This window comes from Ranitomeya variabilis, chromosome 4, assembly GCF_051348905.1.
Source record: "Ranitomeya variabilis isolate aRanVar5 chromosome 4, aRanVar5.hap1, whole genome shotgun sequence".
NCBI classification, from domain to species: domain Eukaryota; kingdom Metazoa; phylum Chordata; class Amphibia; order Anura; family Dendrobatidae; genus Ranitomeya; species Ranitomeya variabilis.
This window is the reverse complement of record NC_135235.1, coordinates 666,616,584-666,639,590: the sequence shown is the minus strand read 5'-3', so window position 1 is coordinate 666,639,590 and position 23,007 is coordinate 666,616,584. Positions and strand designations below refer to the sequence as shown.

The window sequence follows — 23,007 nt, the reverse complement described above, 5'->3', positions numbered from 1 at the left end:
GACATCATGATGGAGGTTCCCCAGCCCTTCACATCAAAAGGTAAGAGACAGGATTAAATACACACGGCCTATAATTATCTGTGTAAAGAATGAATTCAGTCCCTGTATGTGTTTCCTCCAGTTCTATCCAGTAAGAGGACAACACCAGAGAGATGTCCCCGTCCTCTTCTTCCACAGGACTGTAAACAAGAAGATTCCAATGTTCCTCAGGATCATCAGGTAGATGGAGAGAAGGTGTCATGAGATCTCCCCTATGATGTGTAGATGGCTGTGCTGGTCTTGTGCTCAGTCTTGTTTTATCCACCAGTATTATATGTTTTATACTTGTGTAATGAGAACGGTGGAGATGGCAGGATTAGAGCTGATCATAGTTGAGACTTCTCCATCTGTCTGTGACTTTTACAATGATTCAGGGTGAAGATCTGACCTATATTAATACTACAGAGACATATGTGAGGGGTGATGAGCGGTGTAAAGAGGAGATTCCTACAGATAACCACCCAGGTGAGTAGTAACCACTAAATGTAGAGAAACAATCTTAATGGGGTCAAATAGGATGGGTGTATGACATACAGTTGAATCATTTTATTGTTTGCAGAAGGAAATACATGAAAACAATATTATAAAATATCCTCCCAATCCTCAGCCTTTATGGAGGAAATTAATGATTTCCATTTAGCAACCACTATCAGCTAGGCCTATAGATCACTTAATGAATATACATTGTAAGGAGACCAAAAACAAAAAGACTATAGAGTGTCAAAAAGGGGAAATTTGAATTCTGCCATAAAGGCATCTCGGATAACTCATCAGTAAAATTAACCACTTGTTTCACCTGTGTTCAGGGTGCTAATTTATGCGTTGGATAAGAGGGAATAGTGGGCACTTGGCACTTTCCTCCCTGTTCTACAGTAACAGTACCTGTTTTTGTCCCACTGTAATAGTATCCCCAAAAATAAATTACAATACAGTAGTGATGTTCCCCTATGTGTCCCCCATACATATGCTTATGTCTCCTTTGTGTCCAAATATAGTAGAATTGCCTCCACCATGGCAGCCAAACAGTGATATTGTCCAAATATTATGACCTCATACAGGTATAATGTCCCTCAATATAGTAGTAATATTCCCCTTCAAGGTCTAATACATTACAACATTTCTCAGTGGTGCCGTCATATATTAATAATGTCACCCAATGGCAACCAAACATTAAATAATAACATTAACCCATTAAGGACCAGGGGTATATCCATTTTTGCTTTTCCATTTTTTGCTCCCCTTCTTCCCACGGTCATAACTTTTTTATTTTTCCGTCAATATGGCCATGTGAGGGCTTGTTTTTTTTTTTTGCAGGACGAGTTGTACTTTTGAATAGCACCATTGATTTTACTATGTCGTGTAATGGAAAACGGGAAAAAAAATTCCAAATGCGGTGAAATTGCAAAAAAAAGTGCAATACCCCAGTTGTTTTTTGGATTCTTTTTTTTACCATGTTAACTACCGTATTTTCCGGCGTATAAGACGACTGGGCGTATAAGACGACCCCCCAACTAAAATTAATAGTTAAAATATAAAATCTTCTTAAAAGTCGGGGGTCTTCTTATACACCGTATGTCGTCTTATAGGGCCGGTGAATATGTGCCTTTTGGGGGGGGGGGGGGAGTGATCCTGATGACGACGAGGGGGCGTCTCACAGGAAAGTGAGTATCCCCCATTACCTTATCGTAGCGCTGCAGCGTGGGGTCTCTGTGCTGGGAGCGGCGGCTGCTGTGCTGTGGTGCGGCGGCTCCTCTTCTGCAGTGTGGGGCCTCTGTGCTGTGGGGTGGCGGCGGCGGCGGCGTATCTTTATGCAGTCGGGGCTCCTCCGGCATCTTCTTAAAGCCTGGAGGCCCCGCCGGCAACTCCATCGGTGCAATGCGGGGGCCTCCGGGAAAATGGCCGCTGCTCAGATTCAGATCTCGTCCCGAGATCTCGGGAGACGAGATCTGAATCTGAGCAGTGGCCATTTTCCCGGAGGCAGCTCAATAGGTGCGATGCGGTGGCCTCCGGGAAAATGGCCACTGGGGGCTGCGCATGCTCAGATTCAGATCTCGTCCCGAAATCTCGGGACACGAGATCTGAATCTGAGCAGCGGCCATTTTCCCGGAGGCACCGATGGAGTTGCCGGCGGGGCCTCCAAGCTTTAAGGAGATGCCGGAGGAGCCCCGACTGCATGAAGATACGCCGCCGCCGCCCCACAACACCAGCGGCCCCACACTGCAGAAGAGGAGCCGCCGCCCCACAGCACAGCAGCCGCCGCTCCCAGCACAGAGACCCTACGCTGCAGCGCTACGATAAGGTAATGGGGGATACTCACTTTCCTGTGAGACGCCCCCTCGTCGTCATCAGGACCACTCCCCCCCCCCCCCCACCCACCATATACACCCGGCGTACAAGGCGATTCCCGGCGTATAAGACGACCCCCGACTTTTAAGAAGATTTTCAGGGGTTAAAAAGTCGTCTTATACGCCGGAAAATACGGTAAATGCTAAAACTGACATGCCAAAATGATTCTCCAGGTCATTATGAGTTCATAGACCCCAAACATCTATAGGTTCTTTTTTATTTAAGTGGTGAAAAAAAAAATCAAAAGTTTGTATAAAAATAAAAAGTTGCCATTTTCCGAGACCCGTAGCATCTCCATTTTTCGGGTTCGGGTGAGGGCTTATGTTTTGTGCACCTTTCTGACATTTTTATTGATACCATTTTGGAGTGTATACAATTTTTTTGATCGCCTGTTATTGCATTTTATTGCAATGTTGCAGCGACCAAAAAAACGTAATTCTGGCTTTTCGATTTTTTTTCTCGCTACGTCGTTTACCGATTGGATTATTTTTATATATTGATAGAATGCACAATTCTGAACGCGGCGATACCAAATATGTGTAGGTTTGATTATTTTATTGTTTTATTTTGAATGGAGCGAAAGGTGGGTGATTTGAACTTATATCTTTTTTTATATTTTTAAAAACATTTTTTTTTTACTTTTGGTATGCTTCAATAGTCTCCATGGGAGACTAGAAGCTGCCATAAGCTGATCGGCTCTGCTACATACAGGCGATGATCAGATCACCAGTATGTAGCCGAATTCCTCACTTGCTATGAGCGCCGACCAATCCGTCAGTGACAACCATAGAGGTCTGCAGGAGACCTCTGGTTGTTATGCTAACCCATCGGTGACCCACGATCATGTGACGGGGGTCTGCGACGGGAGGATTTCCGGCGTGCTTGCCGCTTGTGCTTGTTAAATTCCACTGTCAGTTTGACAGCGGCATTTAATGGGTTAACAGCTGTAGGAGGATTGAGATTCCTCCTGCAACTGTTAGGGGCACATGACAGCTGGAAAAGGTGCGGGCTCATCCCCGAAGCCTGCACCAAACAGGGGGAGGCGTCCAATGACGGATAGATCTGTCATTGGACGTTAAGGGGTTCAGGTGGCAGAAAACTACTTAATTCATCAATAGGTGTAATAACTATTTTGACTTCATAGGCAGCTTCTGGAAATTACCACAAAATGGATATTTCTGAATGAAAATGACAAATATACCATTTTAGTTCCCAGAATATAGTGCTTCTGGAGACAGGCACACTGTAAATAGATAAATGGGTTATTTCCACTGCAGCAATGCTAAACATGTGGAATCTTATTATGGATTGAGTGCACTGCAAGGCTCAGAAGGAGGGGGGATATTTGGATTTGGGAACTTAGATTTTGTTAGATTGGGTTAATTAATACATGTTGCTTTTAAAAACATTTTAGCTACTAGCAATGTAGAAACTTGCCATGCCGGTGACTTGCATGGTTAGTGGGTGCCGTCCTATTTACTGCACTCTCGAATCTGCTACACCCTGTGTCAGGCCGCCTCACTGAACTGCCTCTTGCTACACCTCCAGTAGCTACACGCTGCAGGAATTATATCCACTTTATCCTGAAGAGTTTTGCTTCCCTAGCCGGAAGGGGATATATTAGGCAGCTCCACCCACCACACCTTGCCTGAACTTCGGTTCCTATTTTCAGTACATCTCTAGTTACCTGTGTGTCATGGTTCCCAATGGCAAGGGAACGTAAGAAACATATAAGTAACGAACGAGCTCTCGGGTGATGGAAACTCGAGTTGACCGTGAGCTAAATCTACCACACAACTAACAGTAGCCAGGGAGCATACCTACGGCTTCCTATATGCCACGCGCCAGCCGGAGGACTAACTACGCCTGGTAGAGGAAGAAACAGACCTGGCTTACCTCTAGGGAAATACCCCCAAAAGATGATAGCAGCCCCCCACATGTAATAACGGTGAATTAAGAGGAAAAGACATACACAGTATGAAAGTAGATTTAGCAAAGAGAGGTCCACTTACTAGATAGCAGAAGGATACAAAAGAGGACTTCACGGTCAACTGAAAACCCTTTCAAAAACCATCCTGAAATTACTTTAAGACTCCTGTGTCAACTCATGACACAGGAGTGGCAATTTCAGCCCGCAAGAGCTTCCAGCTACAGAGAATTACAAAAACTGCAAACTGGACAAAAGGTACAAAACAAAAGGACAAAGTCCACTTAGCTGATCCGCAGACTAGTAGCAAGAACATGCAACCGAAGGCTCTGGTTACAATGATGACCGGCAAGGAAATGACTGGAGAGCAAGGCTAAATAGGAAACTCCCAAACACTGATGGAAGCAGGTGAACAGAAGCAGCAAAGTGCAAACAAGTCACCAGTACCACCAGCAACCACCAGGGGAGCCCAAAAAGCGGATACACAACAGTACCCTCCCCTTAAGGAGGGGGCATCGAACCCTCACAAGAACCGCCAGGGCGATCTGGATGAGCCCTATGAAAGGCACGAACCAAATCCGAGGCATGAACATCAGAGGCAGTTACCCAAGAATTATCTTCCTGACCATAGCCTTTCCATTTAACCAGATATTGAAGTCTCCGTCTGGAAATACGGGAATCCAAGATCTTCTCTACGACGTACTCCAATTCACCCTCCACCAGCACAGGAGCAGGAGGTTCAGTAGAAGGAACCACCGGTACCTCATATCTCCGCAACAACGACCGATGGAACACATTATGGATAGCGAAAGATGCCGGGAGGTCCAAACGAAAGGAAACAGGGTTAAGAATCTCCAAAATCCTATAAGGACCGATGAACCGAGGCTTAAATTTGGGAGAAGAAACCCTCATAGGGACAAAACGGGAAGACAACCACACCAAGTCCCCAACGCGAAGGTGGGGACCAACACGACGACGACGGTTAGCAAACTGCTGAGTCCTCTCCTGGGACAATTCCAAATTATCCACCACTTGTCCCCAAATCCGATGCAACCGATCCACCACCGCATCCACTCCAGGACAATCCAAAGATTCAACCTGACCAGATGAAAAACGCGGATGAAACCCTGAATTGCAAAAGAAAGGAGAAACCAAAGTGGCAGAACTAGCCCGATTATTAAGAGCAAACTCCGCCAACGGCAGAAAGGCAACCCAATCATCCTGATCCGCAGACACAAAACACCTCAAATAAGTCTCCAAAGTTTGATTAGTTCGCTCCGTCTGGCCATTGGTCTGAGGATGGAATGCAGACGAAAAGGACAAATCAATGCCCAACCTGGCACAGACTGCCCGCCAAAATCTAGACACGAACTGGGTACCCCTGTCAGAAACGATGTTTTCTGGAATACCATGCAAGCGAACCACATTTTGAAAAAACAGAGGGACCAACTCAGATGAGGAAGGCAACTTAGGCAATGGCACCAAATGAACCATTTTAGAAAAACGGTCACACACCACCCAGATGACAGACATCTTCTGAGAAACAGGAAGATCCGAGATAAAGATCATCGAGATGTGCGTCCAAGGCCTCTTCGGAATAGGCAAGGGCAACAACAACCCACTAGCCCTAGAACAACAAGGCTTGGCCCGAGCACACACATCGCAAGACTGCACAAAAACACGCACATCTCGAGACAGGGAAGGCCACCAGAAGGATCTAGCCACCAAATCTCTGGTGCCAAAAATTCCCGGATGACCTGCCAGAGTAGAAGAATGAACTTCCGAGATGACTCTAGTGGTCCACTCGTCAGGAACAAACAGTCTACCAGACGGACAACGATTAGGTCTATCCGCCTGAAATTCTTGCAAAGCACGTCGCAAATCTGGAAAGACAGCAGACAAAACCACTCCATCCTTAAGGACACCAGCAGGTTCAGAATTCCCAGGAGAGTCAGGCTCAAAACTCCTAGAAAGAGCATCTGCTTTCACATTCCTAGAACCCGGTAAGTACGAGACCACAAAATTAAACCGGGAAAAGAACAACGACCAACATGCCTGTCTAGGATTCAGGCGCCTGGCAGACTCCAAATAAATTAAATTCTTGTGATCAGTCAAAACTACCACCTGATGTCTGGCACCCTCAAGCCAATTACGCCACTCCTCAAATGCCCACTTCATGGCCAAAAGCTCCCGATTACCAACATCATAGTTTCGCTCGGCGGCCGAAAATTTTCGCGAAAAGAACGCACAAGGTCTCATCACTGAGCAGTCGGAACTTTTCTGCGACAAAACCGCCCCCGCTCCGATCTCGGAAGCATCGACCTCAACCTGAAAGGGAAGAGGAACATCAGGCTGGCGCAACACAGGGGCAGACAAAAAGCGGCGCTTAAGCTCCCGAAAGGCCTCCACGGCAGCAGGGGACCAATTGGCAACATCAGCACCCTTTTTAGTCAAATCCGTCAGAGGTTTAGCAACGCCAGAAAAACCAGCTATAAATCGACGATAAAAATTAGCAAAGCCCAAGAATTTCTGGAGACTCTTCAGAGAAGTAGGCTGCGTCCAGTCGTAAATAGCCCGAACCTTGACAGGGTCCATCTCAATAGAAGAAGGGGAAAAAATATACCCCAAAAATGAAATTTGAGGAACCACAAAAACACACTTTGAACCCTTTACACACAAAGAATTCTCCCGCAAAACCTGAAAAACCCTCCTGACCTGCTGAACATGAGACTCCCAGTCATCAGAAAAAATCAAAATATCATCCAAGTACACAATCATAAATTTATCCAAATATTCACGGAAAATATCATGCATTAAGGACTGAAAGACAGAAGGTGCATTAGAAAGGCCGAAAGGCATTACCAAATACTCAAAATGGCCCTCAGGCGTATTAAATGCGGTCTTCCACTCATCCCCCTGCTTAATTCGCACCAAATTATACGCCCCACGAAGATCAATCTTAGAGAACCACTTAGCCCCCCTTATGCGAGCAAACAAATCAGTCAGCAAAGGCAACGGATACTGATATTTGACTGTAATTTTATTCAGGAGACGATAATCAATACAAGGCCTCAGAGAGCCATCCTTTTTAGAGACAAAGAAAAAAACGGCTCCTAAAGGTGATGAAGAAGGACGAATATGTCCCTTTTCCAGGGACTCCTTAATATACTTGCGCATAGCAGCATGTTCAGGTACAGATAGGTTAAACAAACGACCCTTTGGAAATTTACTGCCAGGAATCAGATCTATGGCGCAATCACAATCCCTGTGAGGAGGGAGTGAACCAATCTTAGGCTCTTCAAAAATATCACGATAATCAGACAAAAATGCCGGAATCTCAGATGGAATAGATGACGAAATGGACACCATAGGAGTGTCCCCATGAGCCCCCCGACATCCCCAGCTTAACACAGACATAGCCTTCCAGTCAAGGACTGGGTTATGAGACTGTAACCATGGTAATCCAAGCACCAAAACATCATGTAAATTGTACAACACAAGGAAGCGAATCACCTCCTGATGGTCTGGAGTCATACGCATAGTCACTTGCGTCCAGAACTGTGGTTTATTACAAGCCAAAGGTGTAGAATCAATACCCTTCAGAGGTATAGGGACTTCCAGAGGCTCTAAATCAAACCCACAGCGCCTGGCAAAGGACCAGTCCATAAGACTCAGAGCGGCGCCAGAGTCCACATAGGCATCCACGGTAATAACTGATAATGAACAAATCAAGGTTACAGACAAAATAAATTTGGACTGTAAAGTGCCAATTGAAATGGACTTGTCAACCTTCCTAGTACGCTTAGAGCATGCCGATATAACATGAGCAGAATCACCACAATAGAAGCATAACCCATTTTTACGCCTATAATTCTGCCGCTCGCTTCTGGACATAACTCTGTCACATTGCATTTTCTCTGGCGTCTCTTCAGAAGATACCGCCAAATGGTGCACGGGTTTGCGCTCCCGCAAACGCCGATCAATCTGAATTGCCATTGTCATGGACTCATTCAGACCTGTAGGCGCAGGGAACCCGACCATAACATCTTTAACGGCATCAGAAAGGCCCTCTCTGAAATTTGCCGCTAAGGCGCACTCATTCCACTGAGTAAGCACAGACCACCTACGAAATTTTTGGCAGTATATCTCCGCTTCATCTTGCCCTTGAGATAGGGCTATCAAAGCTTTTTCAGCTTGAATCTCCAAATTAGGTTCCTCATAAAGCAACCCTAAAGCCAGGAAAAACGCATCCACATTGAGCAACGCAGGATCCCCTGGTGCCAATGAAAATGCCCAATTTTGAGGGTCACCTCGCAGCAAAGAGATTACAATCTTAACCTGCTGGACAGGATCTCCTGAGGAGTGAGGTCTGAGAGAAAGGAATAATTTACAATTATATTTGAAATTCAAAAACCGAGATCTATCTCCGGAAAACACCTCTGGTGTAGGGATTTTAGGTTCAGAAATAGGAGCATGTATAACAAAATCTTGTAAATTTTGAACCTTCGTAGCAAGATTATTTAAACCTGCAGCCAAACTCTGAGGATCCATCTTTAAACAGGTGAGCTCAGAGCCATTCAAGGATTATAAGGAGAGAAAGGCAAAGGCTGTAATTAAAGCTGAAATACAACTGATCCAACTATGGAGCAAGCATAGAGGAAAAAGGGAAAAAAAAAAAAATTTACAGACTTCTTTTTTCTCTCCTTTCTTCTGCCAATAAGTTTAACACAGGCCGGTCATACTGTCATGGTTCCCAATGGCAAGGGAACGTAAGAAACATATAAGTAACGAACGAGCTCTCGGGTGATGGAAACTCGAGTTGACCGTGAGCTAAATCTACCACACAACTAACAGTAGCCAGGGAGCATACCTACGGCTTCCTATATGCCACGCGCCAGCCGGAGGACTAACTACGCCTGGTAGAGGAAGAAACAGACCTGGCTTACCTCTAGGGAAATACCCCCAAAAGATGATAGCAGGCCCCCACATGTAATAACGGTGAATTAAGAGGAAAAGACATACACAGTATGAAAGTAGATTTAGCAAAGAGAGGTCCACTTACTAGATAGCAGAAGGATACAAAAGAGGACTTCACGGTCAACTGAAAACCCTTTCAAAAACCATCCTGAAATTACTTTAAGACTCCTGTGTCAACTCATGACACAGGAGTGGCAATTTCAGCCCGCAAGAGCTTCCAGCTACAGAGAATTACAAAAACTGCAAACTGGACAAAAGGTACAAAACAAAAGGACAAAGTCCACTTAGCTGATCCGCAGACTAGTAGCAAGAACATGCAACCGAAGGCTCTGGTTACAATGATGACCGGCAAGGAAATGACTGGAGAGCAAGGCTAAATAGGAAACTCCCAAACACTGATGGAAGCAGGTGAACAGAAGCAGCAAAGTGCAAACAAGTCACCAGTACCACCAGCAACCACCAGGGGAGCCCAAAAAGCGGATACACAACACCTGTGTAGGTGCATGTTTGTTTTGACTCACCTCTTACCAACCCAGCTTGTTTACTTGTCAGTCTGACCTATTTGCTCCTGACCCTGTCTTCATATTTTGACCCTGTACTTGCCCACCCTGATCTTGGATTGTCTGACCTTTTTTTCTGTCTTTGCCCTCTGTACCTCATGTTGTGCCTCTGACCCTTCAGTTAGCTGCTTCAGGTCTGGGCTTCAGGTCTGGGTACTGCCCTGGAATGGCACCTTGTGACTATCCTAATGGCCCAAGTCTATTCTCACGATCAAGACTCCAGTGAAGACCAGATGTCACTTAGTTAAGCCCTTCCAGGGTAAGCCAGGCCAGTGGCGCACACCCACCACCATCACAAAACTCGTTTTTTCAATGACAGATTATGGGCCTAAGTAGTGACTTGTTTTTTGCGGGATGAGTAGAATGTTATATTGGTTTTAGTTTTGGCTACATAACATTTTTGGTGTCTTTCTTTCTTTTCAAATACAGAGAAAGGGCGAACAGAGTCCAACATCACACTTTAATGGTTCTTGCTCTTAGGTCTACTGTTAAAATGTGAACAACTTTTTGTCTTTGTGAATAATTTAATTTTTCTACATAATTTGCAATTTGTATGGAAATTTTATATAGAAATGTTGTAAATATATAATTTTTAAAGATATTTTATTAAAAAAAAATAATTGGTTTTATTCTTGACAGATGACTGTGACAGAAGTTCAGAGGATCAACCGACATCTTCAATTTTCAACTCCAATGAATTTGAGATCCCACAGGATACAAATCATGTATATCCCATTATCCTAGACATACCATCATCCATTCACAGCAAAGATCTATCACCTGACCCTACTGAACAGGTCCTATCTTTTGATTCATCACAAACTACTAAGAAAAATAAAAGTCACGAAAAATGCATTAAAAATCAAACTGCTCTTATGGCCGAGAAGCCATTTATATGCTCTGAATATGGACAAGCTTTTTCCCTTAAAACGTCTGTCGCTCAGCAAAGAATTCACTCAAAGGAAAAAAAAAATTCTTGTTCAGAGTGTGGGAGATATTTTAACAAGAAATCAGAGCTTGTTAAACATGAGAAAGCTCACACATCAAATCTTATTTTACATCAGACAAACCACACATGCAAGAAGCTTTTTTCATGTTTAGATTGTGGGAAATGTTTTAATAAGAAAACGCACCTTGTTAGACATCTTAAAACTCACACAGGTGACAAACCATTTTGTTGTTCAGAATGTGGATATTGTTTTGCACAGAAATCAAATCTTGTTAGACATCAAAGAATTCACACAGGGGAGAAGCCATTTTCCTGCTCAGAATGTGGGAAATGTTTTACAGCGCAATCAGTTCTTGTGAGACACCAGAGAATTCACACAGCGGACAAGCCATATTCTTGTTCAGAATGTGGGAGATGTTTTACAGATAGGTCAAGTTTTATTAGACACCAGAGAATTCACACAGGGGAGAAGCCATATTTATGTTCAGAATGTGGGAAATGTTTTACAGATAAAATAGTTCTTGTGAGACATCAAAGAATACACACAGGGGAGAAGCCATTCTTGTGTTCAGAATGTGGGAAATGTTTTACCCACAAATCACATCTTCTTGTGCATCAAAGAACTCACACAGGGGAGAAGCCATTTTCCTGTTCAGAATGTGGAAAATGTTTCACAGCTAAATCAGGTCTGGTGAACCATGGGAGAATTCATACAGGGGAGAAGCCATTTTCATGTTCAGTTTGTGGAAAATGTTTTACATCTAGATCAGATCTTGTTAAACATAGGAGAATTCACACAGAGTGAAGCCATATATTGCATTTTCAAATTTTACAAGGAAACAGATAACAAATTCAATGTACATGTCATGATCCGGACCGAGTTTTGAGTCCTCTCTACCCCTTTCCTGGTCTGGTCATGTCAGGGGTTAACTTTAATCTGCCTCATTTTGGGTTCAGGTTAACTATTTTTCTCCCCTGCATCCTACAGGCGGTTTCAGTTATATTTTCTGCCTACGGCATAAGTATCTGACTCTGGTGTTACCCTGATTTGTCCTGCTGCTTTTGCTGACTTCGCTTGTGTCTGTTCCCTCCCGTCTTCCTGCCCTGACTTAGTGTTTGACTCAGCTTTGATCCTGACCTAACTTCGTCTCTTGCTTCTGGTACTTCGGCTTCTGACTAGTATTGACCCCCTGGCTCCCCGCTGACTCTGTGTTTGGTGTTTTCCCTTTGTAATGCGTTAAGGTACCTTCACACTGAACGATATCGCTAGCGATCTGTGACGTTGCAGCGTCCTGGCTAGCGATATCGTTGAGTTTGACTTTCAGCAGCGATCAGGATCCTGCTGTGCCATCGTTGGTCGAAGCAGAAAGTCCAGAACTTTATTTCGTCGCTGGACTCCCGCAGACATCGCTGAATCGGTGTGTGTGACGCCGATTCAGCGATGTCTTCACTGGTAACCAGGGTAAACATCGGGTTACTAAGCGCAGGGCCGCGCTTAGTAACCTGATGTTTACCCTGGTTACCAGTGTAAATGTACAAAAAAACAAACACTACATACTTACATTCCGGTGTCTGTCCCCCGGCGCTGTGCTTTCCTGCACTGTCAGGGCCGGCCAGCCGTAAAGCAGATTACAGCGGTGACGTCACCGCTGTGCTTTCCGGCCGGCGCTCACAGTCAGTGTAGGAAAGCACAGCGCCGGGGGACAGACACCGGAATGTAAGTATGTAGTGTTTGTTTTTTTTTACATTAGCACTGGTAACCAGGGTAAACATCGGGTTACTAAGCGCGGCCCTGCGCTTAGTAACCTGATGTTTACCCTGGTTACCCGGGGACCGGCATCGTTGGTCGCTGGAGAGCTGTCTGTGTGACAGCTCTCCAGCGACCACACAACGACGAAACAGCGACGCTGCAGCGATCGGCATCGTTGTCTAGATCGCTGCAGCGTCGCTAAATGTGACAGTACCTTTACTCTCTAGGTTTTGACCCGGCTAGTTTGTCTATTCTGCTGCCACCTAGTGGTAGCCTCGCTGTAGCGCTGCAGGTCTGTTCAGGCAGACTGCTGTCCTCCCTCCACTCTATTTCCATCTAGTGGAGTTTGTATCATCCTGCATAGCTGCAGCAGGACAGTAAAGTCAAATAAGTAATCGGGAAAGCTTAAGGGGGGCTCAGGCAAAAAACGTTGATAACCTATCAGAGTGGGTAGTCAATATCTGATCAGTTGGGATCTGTCACCTGGTACATCCTCCAGTCAATATAAGCTCTAGCCTTGGCCGGATGCAGACCCATAAAATAGAGCTGGAAATCACAGCTCCATTCAATGTGTAGTATCTGCTGGTTACTGCAGAATAGTTTCTATTCAAACGTGTAGTATCTGTTCCACAGTACTGGAGAAGCTGCAACTACTCATTGCATTGAGCTGCACATTGTTTAAATCTTGCCCGCCTCTGTAGCTTATTGCAACTAATTGATGGGATTCCAATTGTTGGACCCTACTGATATGATATTGATTACCTATCCCAAGGGTACGTCATTAATATCTTCTGTATAAAAAGTTTACACTGAATCAGTGTGTGCCCTGCGCTCTATGGAATGTACAGTATATGGTAACCCACCCCTCTGTATCACTGCTGCTGTGATCTCCCAGTAATACATATGGGTACAAATTAATAGTCCAGTAAACAAAAAGCAGACCAGCTCTACGTAACCACAGATTTCTTTATTCGGTGTGAAGGAGTACACAAATCCAATGCAGGTAATTTAAAATATCATGACAGAATAATAAAACATTGACGCGTTTCAGGTTAGTGAACCCTTAGTCATGATGCTCATAAGCAAATTTCGTGAGGTCAGTTTTCAGAGTGTCTCCTTTTCTAGAAATAAGAGGCAGCAGATTTCATATGTGAGTATATGACCAAATACATTGTGTAGAGTGCAGGACCACAGTCTGAGTCAGTGTAAAAAATTTTATACTTTTGATATAACTTTTTGAGTGAGCAGATGCACATCATAAGATTGAGATGCATGTATCTAGGGAACGATTGGGGATTTTTGGTACCTAGCTGGATTTGGTTTAGTAGGTATTCATTGACCCATTTTATATGTTTTATATTTTACATCTGTGCATTCTACTAATAAAGGGAGTTTCTTCCTCTATTATTCCCAGCATTACCCTGCCAATGTAATTTCTTTTATTTCTTATGTTTTTAAATGTAATTGTTTGTCCGGATTCACGTCCATTTGTTAAAATTTGTAAAAGTTTAATAAAAATTTACAGTTGAAGAAAAGATTGAGACTCATGTCTTGAAGTAGCAAACTTACGACATGCAGTGAACTCCGAGGCATTCAAACTCCTGGCCTACAATCAAGAGGTCGGAGATGCTGCAAGCAATGTGTAGGGATTGTTTAGCGTTGGTCACCATATATAGTGGGGGAAAATAAGTATTTGATACACAGCCACTGTGAGAGACAGAATCTAAAAATAAGACAGAAAATCACATTGCATGATTTTTAAATAAATAAATTGCATTTTATTGCATGAAATAAGTATTTGATCACCTACCAATCAGCAGGAATTCTGGCTCTTACAGACCTGTTAGTTTTTCTTTAAGAAGCCCTCCTACTCTGCACTAATTACCTGTATTAATTGCACTTGTTTAAACTCATTACCTGTATAAAAGACACCTGTCCACACAATCACTCTAACCTCTCCACCTTGGCTAAGACCAAAAAGCTGTCTAAGGACACCAGGGACAAAATTGTAGACCTGCACAAGGCTGGGATGGGCTACAGGACAATAGGAAAGCAGCTTGATGAGAAAGCAACAACTGTTGGCATAATTATTAGAAAATGGTAGAAACACAAGATTGCTGTCAATCTTTCTCGGTTTGGGGCTCCATGCAAATTCTCGCCTCGTGGGGTAAGCATGATTCTGAAAAAGATCAGGAATCAGCCCAGAACTACAAGAGAGGACCTGGTTAATGACCTGAAAAAAGCTGGGTTCAGTCTCAAACATTGCCGTTAGTAACACACTACGCCATCATTAATTAAAATCCTGCAGGGCGTGCAAGGTCCCCCTGCTCCCCCCAGCAAATGTCCAGGCCTGTTTGAAGTTCGCCAGTGATCATCTGGATGAACTAAAGGAGGCATGGGAGAAGGTCATATGGTCAGATGCGACCAAAATAGAGCTATTTGGTGTGAAATCCACTTGCCGTATTTGGAGGAAGCGTAAAGATGAGTACAACCCCAAGTACACCGCCCCAACCATGAAGCATCGGGGGGTAGAACATCATACTTCGTTTTCTGCAAAGTGGACAGGATGACTGTACCGTGTTGAAGGGAGAAAGTATGGCGTCATGTATCACGAGATTTTGGTCAACAACCTTGTTCTCTCAGTAAGAGCATTGAAGATGGGTCATGGCTGGATCTTTCAGCATGACAATGAACCAAAATGCACAGCCAGGGCAAGTAAGGAGTGACTCTGTAAAAAGTGTTTCAAGTTTCTGGAGTGGCCTAGTCAGTCTCAAGACTTGAACCCAATGGAAAATCTTTGGAGGGAGCTCTAACTTAATGTTGCCCATCGACAGCCCCAAAACCTGATAGATCTGGAGAAGATGTGTAGGGAGGAGTGGGCCAAAATCCCTGCTGCAGTGTGTGCAAACTTGGTCAAGAACTACAGGAAACATTTGACCTCTAGAATTGAAAACAAAGGTTTCTGTATCAAATATCAAGTTCTGTTTTTCTATTGTATCAAATACTTATTTCATGCAATAAAATGCAAATTCATTATGGGAAAATCATACAATGTGATTTTCTGGATTTCTTTTTAGATTCTGTCTCTCACAGTTGAAGTGTACTTAAGATAAAAATTACAGACCTCTCCATTCTTTGTAGGTGGGAAAAGTTGCAAAATTGGCAGTATATCAAATACTTATTTTCCCTACTTTAAATGATATGACATCAAGACAACTTTGCTCCACATGTCAGTACTAATACAATGGTTCCAGATTTATATTTATATAGTTTTTTTAATATTTTACTACTTTTGCACACTAAAGTCACTTTTTTTAAATTGTTCTAACCTTGCCATGTGATATTATTTTTGTAACACAGCAAGTTTTTTTGTAGGACGATTTGATGTTTGAGGCTTCATTCACTTGTTCAGTAATAGGTCAATATTTTACAACAGTATTTGTAAGCCAAAATCAGGAGAGGCACAATCTGAGGAAAGGCATAATAGAAACATGTCACCACTTCTGCATTTTTCACCCACTCCTGGTTTTGATTTACAAATGCTGATGTAAAATTTTGACCAGATACTGATTGTGTGAACGTGGCCGAAAAGGAATCTGTCAGCCGGATTTTGCTACCTCATCTGTGAGCAGCATGATCTAAGTAAAGAGAATCAGAATCCAATTTTGTATCAGTAAGTTTACTGGGTGCAGCGGTTCTGACACAATCAAAGTTCTTAGATTTGGCAATGCAGCGGAGCTGAGAAAGCTAAACACCACACCCACCACAGATGACCCCTCCCACACCCACACCAGGCTCTGTATTTACATTGTCTATAGACAGTGAGCTGCTTATCACAGGAGGGGGGTGGAGTTGGACTAGCATGCATGCTCTGCTGTAGTACAGACAATGATAATCACCAGGTGATAAAACCTGCCATTTGCTCATATTACACAGTTCTACATCTAGATTTGGTTCTTAGACGAAAACAGTTGAAAGTAACTAATTTTCGAGTCTGTCCCTCCAGACAGCACATCAGGAGGTAGTCCTTCCTTGACCTATGATGGGACAGGATCACAGAGAGGTTAAGAGGCCCCTCCACACTCGAATGTGTTTCCTGTCCCTTTCAGGGACAGATGCATTAGAGGAGTCCGGAAGCGCAGAAGAAATCCTCCTGATTAGTTGAGCAGGAGTTCCTGGTTACCGGATGCAGGTGAATCAGCGGGTCCATTCCCCTCCTTCCTCCTACAGCATATTCTGGAGGCTTACACCTCACTGATTAACCCCTTCCCGACATGCGCTGTACTGCTCTGCGGGAATTGCAGAAAAAAGCAGTACTAGTGCGGCGCATAGATCACGCTGAGCGCTGCAGCAATCGGGTGAGGGTGTCAGCTATATGTGACAACTGACACCCCGCAGCAACACCCACGATCAGTGCTAGCACTAATCGTGGGCGTTTAACCCCTCTGAAGCCGCTGTCAGTAGTGACAGCGACATCGCTTTGTTCTGATGGTCTTCATGGAGACCCCCAGCCTCAAGATGGCCACCGGGTCCTGAAGGAAGGTGGCATGTGACCGCCTGCTGGGAGCAGGCGCTGGCATGTCTCCTTCCCTGCCTGTCAGATCCTGATGTCATACTCTGACACTATACAGGGATGGCCCATCCTGGGACAATGTAAAAAAGTAAATAAAAAATGTAAAAATATATATTTTTTAAAAATCCCTAAATAAAGAAAATATATATTTCCAATAAATACATTTATTTATGTAAATTTAAAAAAAAACAATAAAGGTACACATATTTGGTATTGCCGCGTCCGTAGTGACCCGCTCTATAAAACTGTCCCACTAGTTAGCCCATTCACTGAACACAATAAAAAAAAGAGACAAAAAATAATGCTTTATCATCATACTATCGAACAAGAAGTGCAAATAAAACGCGATAATAAAGACAGATGTAAATAAAAATGGTACCACTGAAAACGTCATCTTGTCCCACAAAAAACAAGCCACCATACAGCTCCATCAGCAGAAAAATAAAAGTTATAACTCTCAGAATAAAGCGATGTAAAAATATTATTTTTTTCTATACATTAGTTATTATTGTGTAAAGCGACACATGTAAAAAACGATATAATTGAGGTATCGCTGTAATTGTACTAACCCAAATAATAAAGAGGTCTTACCAATTTAAAAAAAAACAAAAAGCACTTCCTGAATTGCTGATTTTTGCTCATTCTGTCTCCCAAAAATGTGAATAGAAAGCGATTAAAAAATGTCATGTGCCCGAAAATTGTGCCAATAAAAACGTAAGCTCGTCCTGCAAAAAACAAGCCCTCACATGACTGTCGGCCGAAATATGAAAAAATCATAGCTCTCAAAATATGGTGATGCAAAAACTAGTTTTCCAATAAAAAGGGTAATTTAGTGTGACAGCAGCCAGACATAAAAACCTAATATAAATCTGGTATCGCTGTAATCGCACCGACCAGAAGAATAATTTCACCTAATCACTTATACCATATGAGGAACGGCGTAAAAAATTAATAAAACCAATTCTTCTTATGCTGTTGATTTTTTTCATTCTGCCTCCCAAAGATCGCATCACTAATCATGTTGTCTGCCATCGGATTTTCTTGTGTAAATACTGATGAAAAAAGTCATTTAGCATATTGGATTTTTCCTCAACCTCATCCACCATTTCACCCAGACTATTTTTAAGGGGCCAACACTATCATTTTTTAGTTTCTTACCATTTATGTAGTTAAAGAATATTTTGGGGTTATTTTTACTCTCTCTAGCAATGAGTCTCTCTGTCTCAATCTTTGCTGCCTTGATTTGCTTTTTACAGAATTTATTTAATTTTCTGTATTTATTGAATGCCTCATCAGCGTGTTGAGCGATACCGTCCGATACTTGAAAGTATCGGTATCGGAAAGTATCATCCGATACCGGCAAAGTATCGGATCTAATCCGATACCGATACCAATACAAGTCAATGGGACACCAAGTATCGGACGGTATCCTGTATGGTTCCCAGGGTCTGAAGGAGAGGAAACTCTCCTTCAGGCCCTGGGATCCATATCAATGTGTAAAAGAAAGAATTAAAATAAAAAATAGGGCTATACTCACCTCTCCGGCGCAGCCTGGACTTTACCGCCGTAACCGGGAGCCGTTGTACCTAAGAATGCGCGCTTGAAGGGCCTTAGATGAGGTCACTGCGCTCTGATTGGTCCGTAGCAGTCGCGTGACCGCTACGCGACCAATCACAAAGCAGTGACGTCTTCTAAGGTATTTCAAGCGCGCATTCTTAGGTACAACGGCTCCCGGTTACGGCGGTAAAGTCCAGGCTGCGCCGGAGAGGTGAGTATAGCCCTATTTTTTATTTTAATTCTTTCTTTTACACATTGATATTAATCCCGATACCGATTCCCGATACCACAAAAGTATCGGATCTCGGTATCGGAATTCCGATACCGGCAAGTATCGGCCGATACACGATACTTGCGGTATCTGAATGCTCAACACTACTAGTCATCACTACCTACTTGCTTTAATTCACACACAGCTCCGTTCCGCACACCTCATACACACACGGCTCTGCTCCGTACACCTCGTACACACACGGCTCCGCTCCGTACACCTCGTACACACACGGCTCCGCTCCGTACACCTCGTACACACACGGCTCCGCTCCGTACACCTCGTACACACACGGCTCCGCTCCGCACACCTCATACACACACGGCTCCGCTCCGTACACCTCATATACACACGGCTCTGCTCCGTACACCTCGTACACACACGGCTCCGCTCCGTACACCTCGTACACACACGGCTCTGCTCCGTGCACCTCGTACACACACAGCTCTGCTCCATACACCTCGTACACACACGGCTCCGCTCCGTACTCCTCGTACACACACGGCCCCGTTCCGTACACCTCGTACACACACGGCTCTGCTCCGTACACCTCGTACACACACGGCTCTGCTCCGTACACCTCGTACACACACGGCTCTGCTCCGTACACCTCGTACACATGCAGCTCTGCTCCGTACACCTCGTACACACACGGCTCCGCTCCGTACACCCCGTACGCACACGGCTCTTCTACATCCACCCTGTAAACCCCTCCTGACCCCACACATAAACTTCCCCTCATCCAGCACCATGACAACCAGCCGAGTCCTGCATACACTGAGGCCCCTGATCATGTGACCCCTGACTCCTCCCCTCCTGTGACCTCATCACAGGTCCTGTGCGCACAGAACAGCCATATATGTGGTGTGCGGCTCTGCAGGTGGAGGTAGGTGCTGGAGGTTCCCCATTACTACTGTGCCCACAGCCTGCCTTATCTCTAGTGCTGGGACCTTTCTCTTTCCTCCCATGTAGCTGGATCAGATTTTCCTTATTACGGGATGAGTTGTATTTTGTCGCCATTTTTGCATTAATTTATCACTCGATCGACTTTTATTCAAGTATTGTGGGGTGAATGGAAAATAAACAGCAATCACAGAATTTATTTTCCTTTCTACGTGTACAATTACTGTGATACCAAATACGACTAGGGGGGATCAGCATCGGACTGGGTGTCTGGAGCCCACAGGGGAATTGACCCTAGGGGCCCAACCTACAGCTATATGCAAATACCTGTTAGCTGTTATCCCCGTTATAGTGGAGCATCAACTGTAAAACACAGGCGGCTCCTTCACATCTACTGTGCACCACCATGACTGGGATGTACAATTACAGTAGTTTACATAATATGGGTTCTTTGGTTCATGCTCACCGATCCATGGGCTTCACAGGATCAGTGATAACTTATTGTACGTTTGGGTCCAATTATTGGAACCGCACTGATCAGAAGAATGAGGAACTTTCATCCCCATTTTAAAATGCAGCGACAGGTGAGATTGTGACGGCAGCTCCATTCATTCTCTTTGGGGCTTCCAGAGAAAAGCAAGCTGAGCGCTCAAAGCTACTGAGGAAATGAATGGATAAGTGGTCAGGTCGCACATGCCACTCCAGACTAATGGGGATAGAAGCTCTACATTCTGCCGATCGGTGCGGAACCCAGCAGTCTGACCCCTCCAATCAATAAGTTATCACTTATCTGATGTAGAAGTGATTATTTGTTTTCACTGGAGAACCCCTGTAAGTGCATCTTGTTCCAAGTATTTAATCACTAATGGAAGTAAAGAATATTCTCCTAATTAATATCAGAGAGAGCAAGTGACCGCCATACAAAACACAATCCACTATAGCAAGACCAATAATACCACACACAAAGGAGAAATACCACCACACCATGACCAGACTACATATTACCACCACATAGTGACCGAATAATACCACATACTGTACAAGAGAGAAATACCGCCACATCGTGACCAGAGCACATATTACCAGCATAAAGCAACCAAATAATTACACATATAAGGGAGAAATATCAACACGCCATAACTGGACTACATATTACTACCACATAGTGACCGAATAATATAATACCACATACTGTACAATAGAGAAATACCGCCACACTGTGATCAGAACACGCATTACAAGCATAAAGCAATCAAATTATTGCACATACAAGGGAGAAATACCACCACACCATGACTGGACTACATATTACCACCACATAGTAACTGAGCAAAGTCCAAAAAGTAATCAAAATATAAATTTATTGAAAGTAATACATAACATGTAAACAGACTAGGATAAGATAATAAAAACAAGGACAGTGATATCCTGACAGAAGATGTTGCTATTTAACATGGGTAAAGTGCTCAAGTGCAGCATGAAAGAGACCAACAGGTCCGAGGTAAGTAGTAAAGATAAAAGTATCCAAATGGCTAAACTAATCTGTGCGCTATGCCATTATATAGGACCGGGTCCCATGCTTAAATCATTGCTTACCCATGGTATTAATGTGTCAAGATCAGTATCCACGCCGCCACGGCTGCACTTGAGCACTTTACCCATGTTAAATAGCAACATCTTCTGTCAGGATATCACTGTCCTTGTTTTTATTACCTTATCCTAGTCTGTTTACATGTTATGTATTACTTTCAATAATTTTACATTTTGATTACTTTTTGGACTTTGCTCCAATTTTTCTTATGTTTCACATTATGCTTAGGAGTGTCCTATAGGTGCACCTTTGAGATTCCCACATAGGTTTTGGTCTCTGTGGCACCCCTTTATTTATGTTGCCCTGTATGGTTTATGTTTATTCACATAGTGACTAAATAATACCACGTACAGGGAACAAACACCACCACATACAATGACCAAACCATATAGTGACAGCAAAATACCACATAATGTACAAGAGAGAAATACAGCCACGCCATGACCAGAACACAAATTATCAACATATCGCAACCAATTAATTCCACATAAAAAGGAAAACTACCACCACACCGTGAGCAGACCACATATTACCACATCATAGTGACATTCTGTACATACTGTACAAGAGAGAAATACCACCACACCGTGACCAGACCAGATATTACTGGCGACTAAATAATTCCACATACAAGGGAGAAATACCACTACACTGTGACTAGACCACATAGTGACTGAATAATACCACATAGCGGGATAAATTCCGCCACACCGTGACCGGACCACAAATGACCAAGTATTACTATGCTGATTATTAATTAAAACCACAATACTAACACTGTTTTTACCACCAGTTACATTATACACTGGTGCTCTGCATATAGTATAGAGATAATACAGTGATCACTGGTAACATTATACACAGGAGCTCTGTATACAGTGTCAGTGTATAGGTAATACAGTAATCAGCAGTGACATTATACACAGGAGCTCTGTTTAAAGTGTGTCACACTGCTGCAATGCAGGTAGGTGCAGGCTCCACAAGATGGCAGTAGAGTGGAAGCAGGACTGCACCTAGACAGAGCTGGCCTGCAGTGCAGCAGTGAGAATACTGTTGTGAATTCCGTTCTGGAGCTCCCTCCTGAGGTTGCTAATGGTATTTTTGTGAGTTCTGCCCTTGGGCTCCCTCTGGTGGTTTCGAGTGGAACTGCTGCTCCTTTAGGTAGCGGTAGCAGCTGCCATCACTGATCGCCTTGCCTGGGTTTGTTATTTAAACCTGCTCTGGGCTTTAGTTCATGCCAGCTGTCAATGTCTTAGGTTGGATTTGGTTCTCTCCTTGGAATTCTCATATGGCCTGTCCTTGTCAGCAAAAGATAAGTTCTGCTAGTTCTTGTTTGTCCATTTGCTTTGGACATTATTGCTTTGCAAATATGTCTCTTTTTGTCCAGCTTGTCACTATGTCATATTCAGGCTAGCTGGAAGCTCTGGGAAGCAGATTTGCCCCTCCACATCGTGAGTCGGTGTGGAGTTCATTTTTGTAAACTCTGCGTGGATTTTTGTAGTTTTTAATACTGACCGCACAGTATCCTTTTCTCTGTCTATCAAGTTTAGTATTGGCCTCCTTT

At 43.7% G+C, this 23,007-nt stretch overlaps 1 protein-coding gene across 1 annotated transcript in view; it reads left to right on the top strand.

The window, feature by feature from the left end:
• The window catches only part of LOC143768189 (uncharacterized), a 207,945-nt gene that overhangs the window by 161,936 nt on the left and 23,002 nt on the right, over nucleotides 1–23,007 (top strand). The window contains exons 10-12 of the mRNA XM_077256879.1: nucleotides 122–219; nucleotides 414–504; nucleotides 10,489–11,599. Coding sequence (XP_077112994.1) covers nucleotides 122–219; nucleotides 414–504; nucleotides 10,489–11,599 — 1,300 coding nt within the window. The remainder of the gene's footprint in view (nucleotides 1–121; nucleotides 220–413; nucleotides 505–10,488; nucleotides 11,600–23,007) is intronic.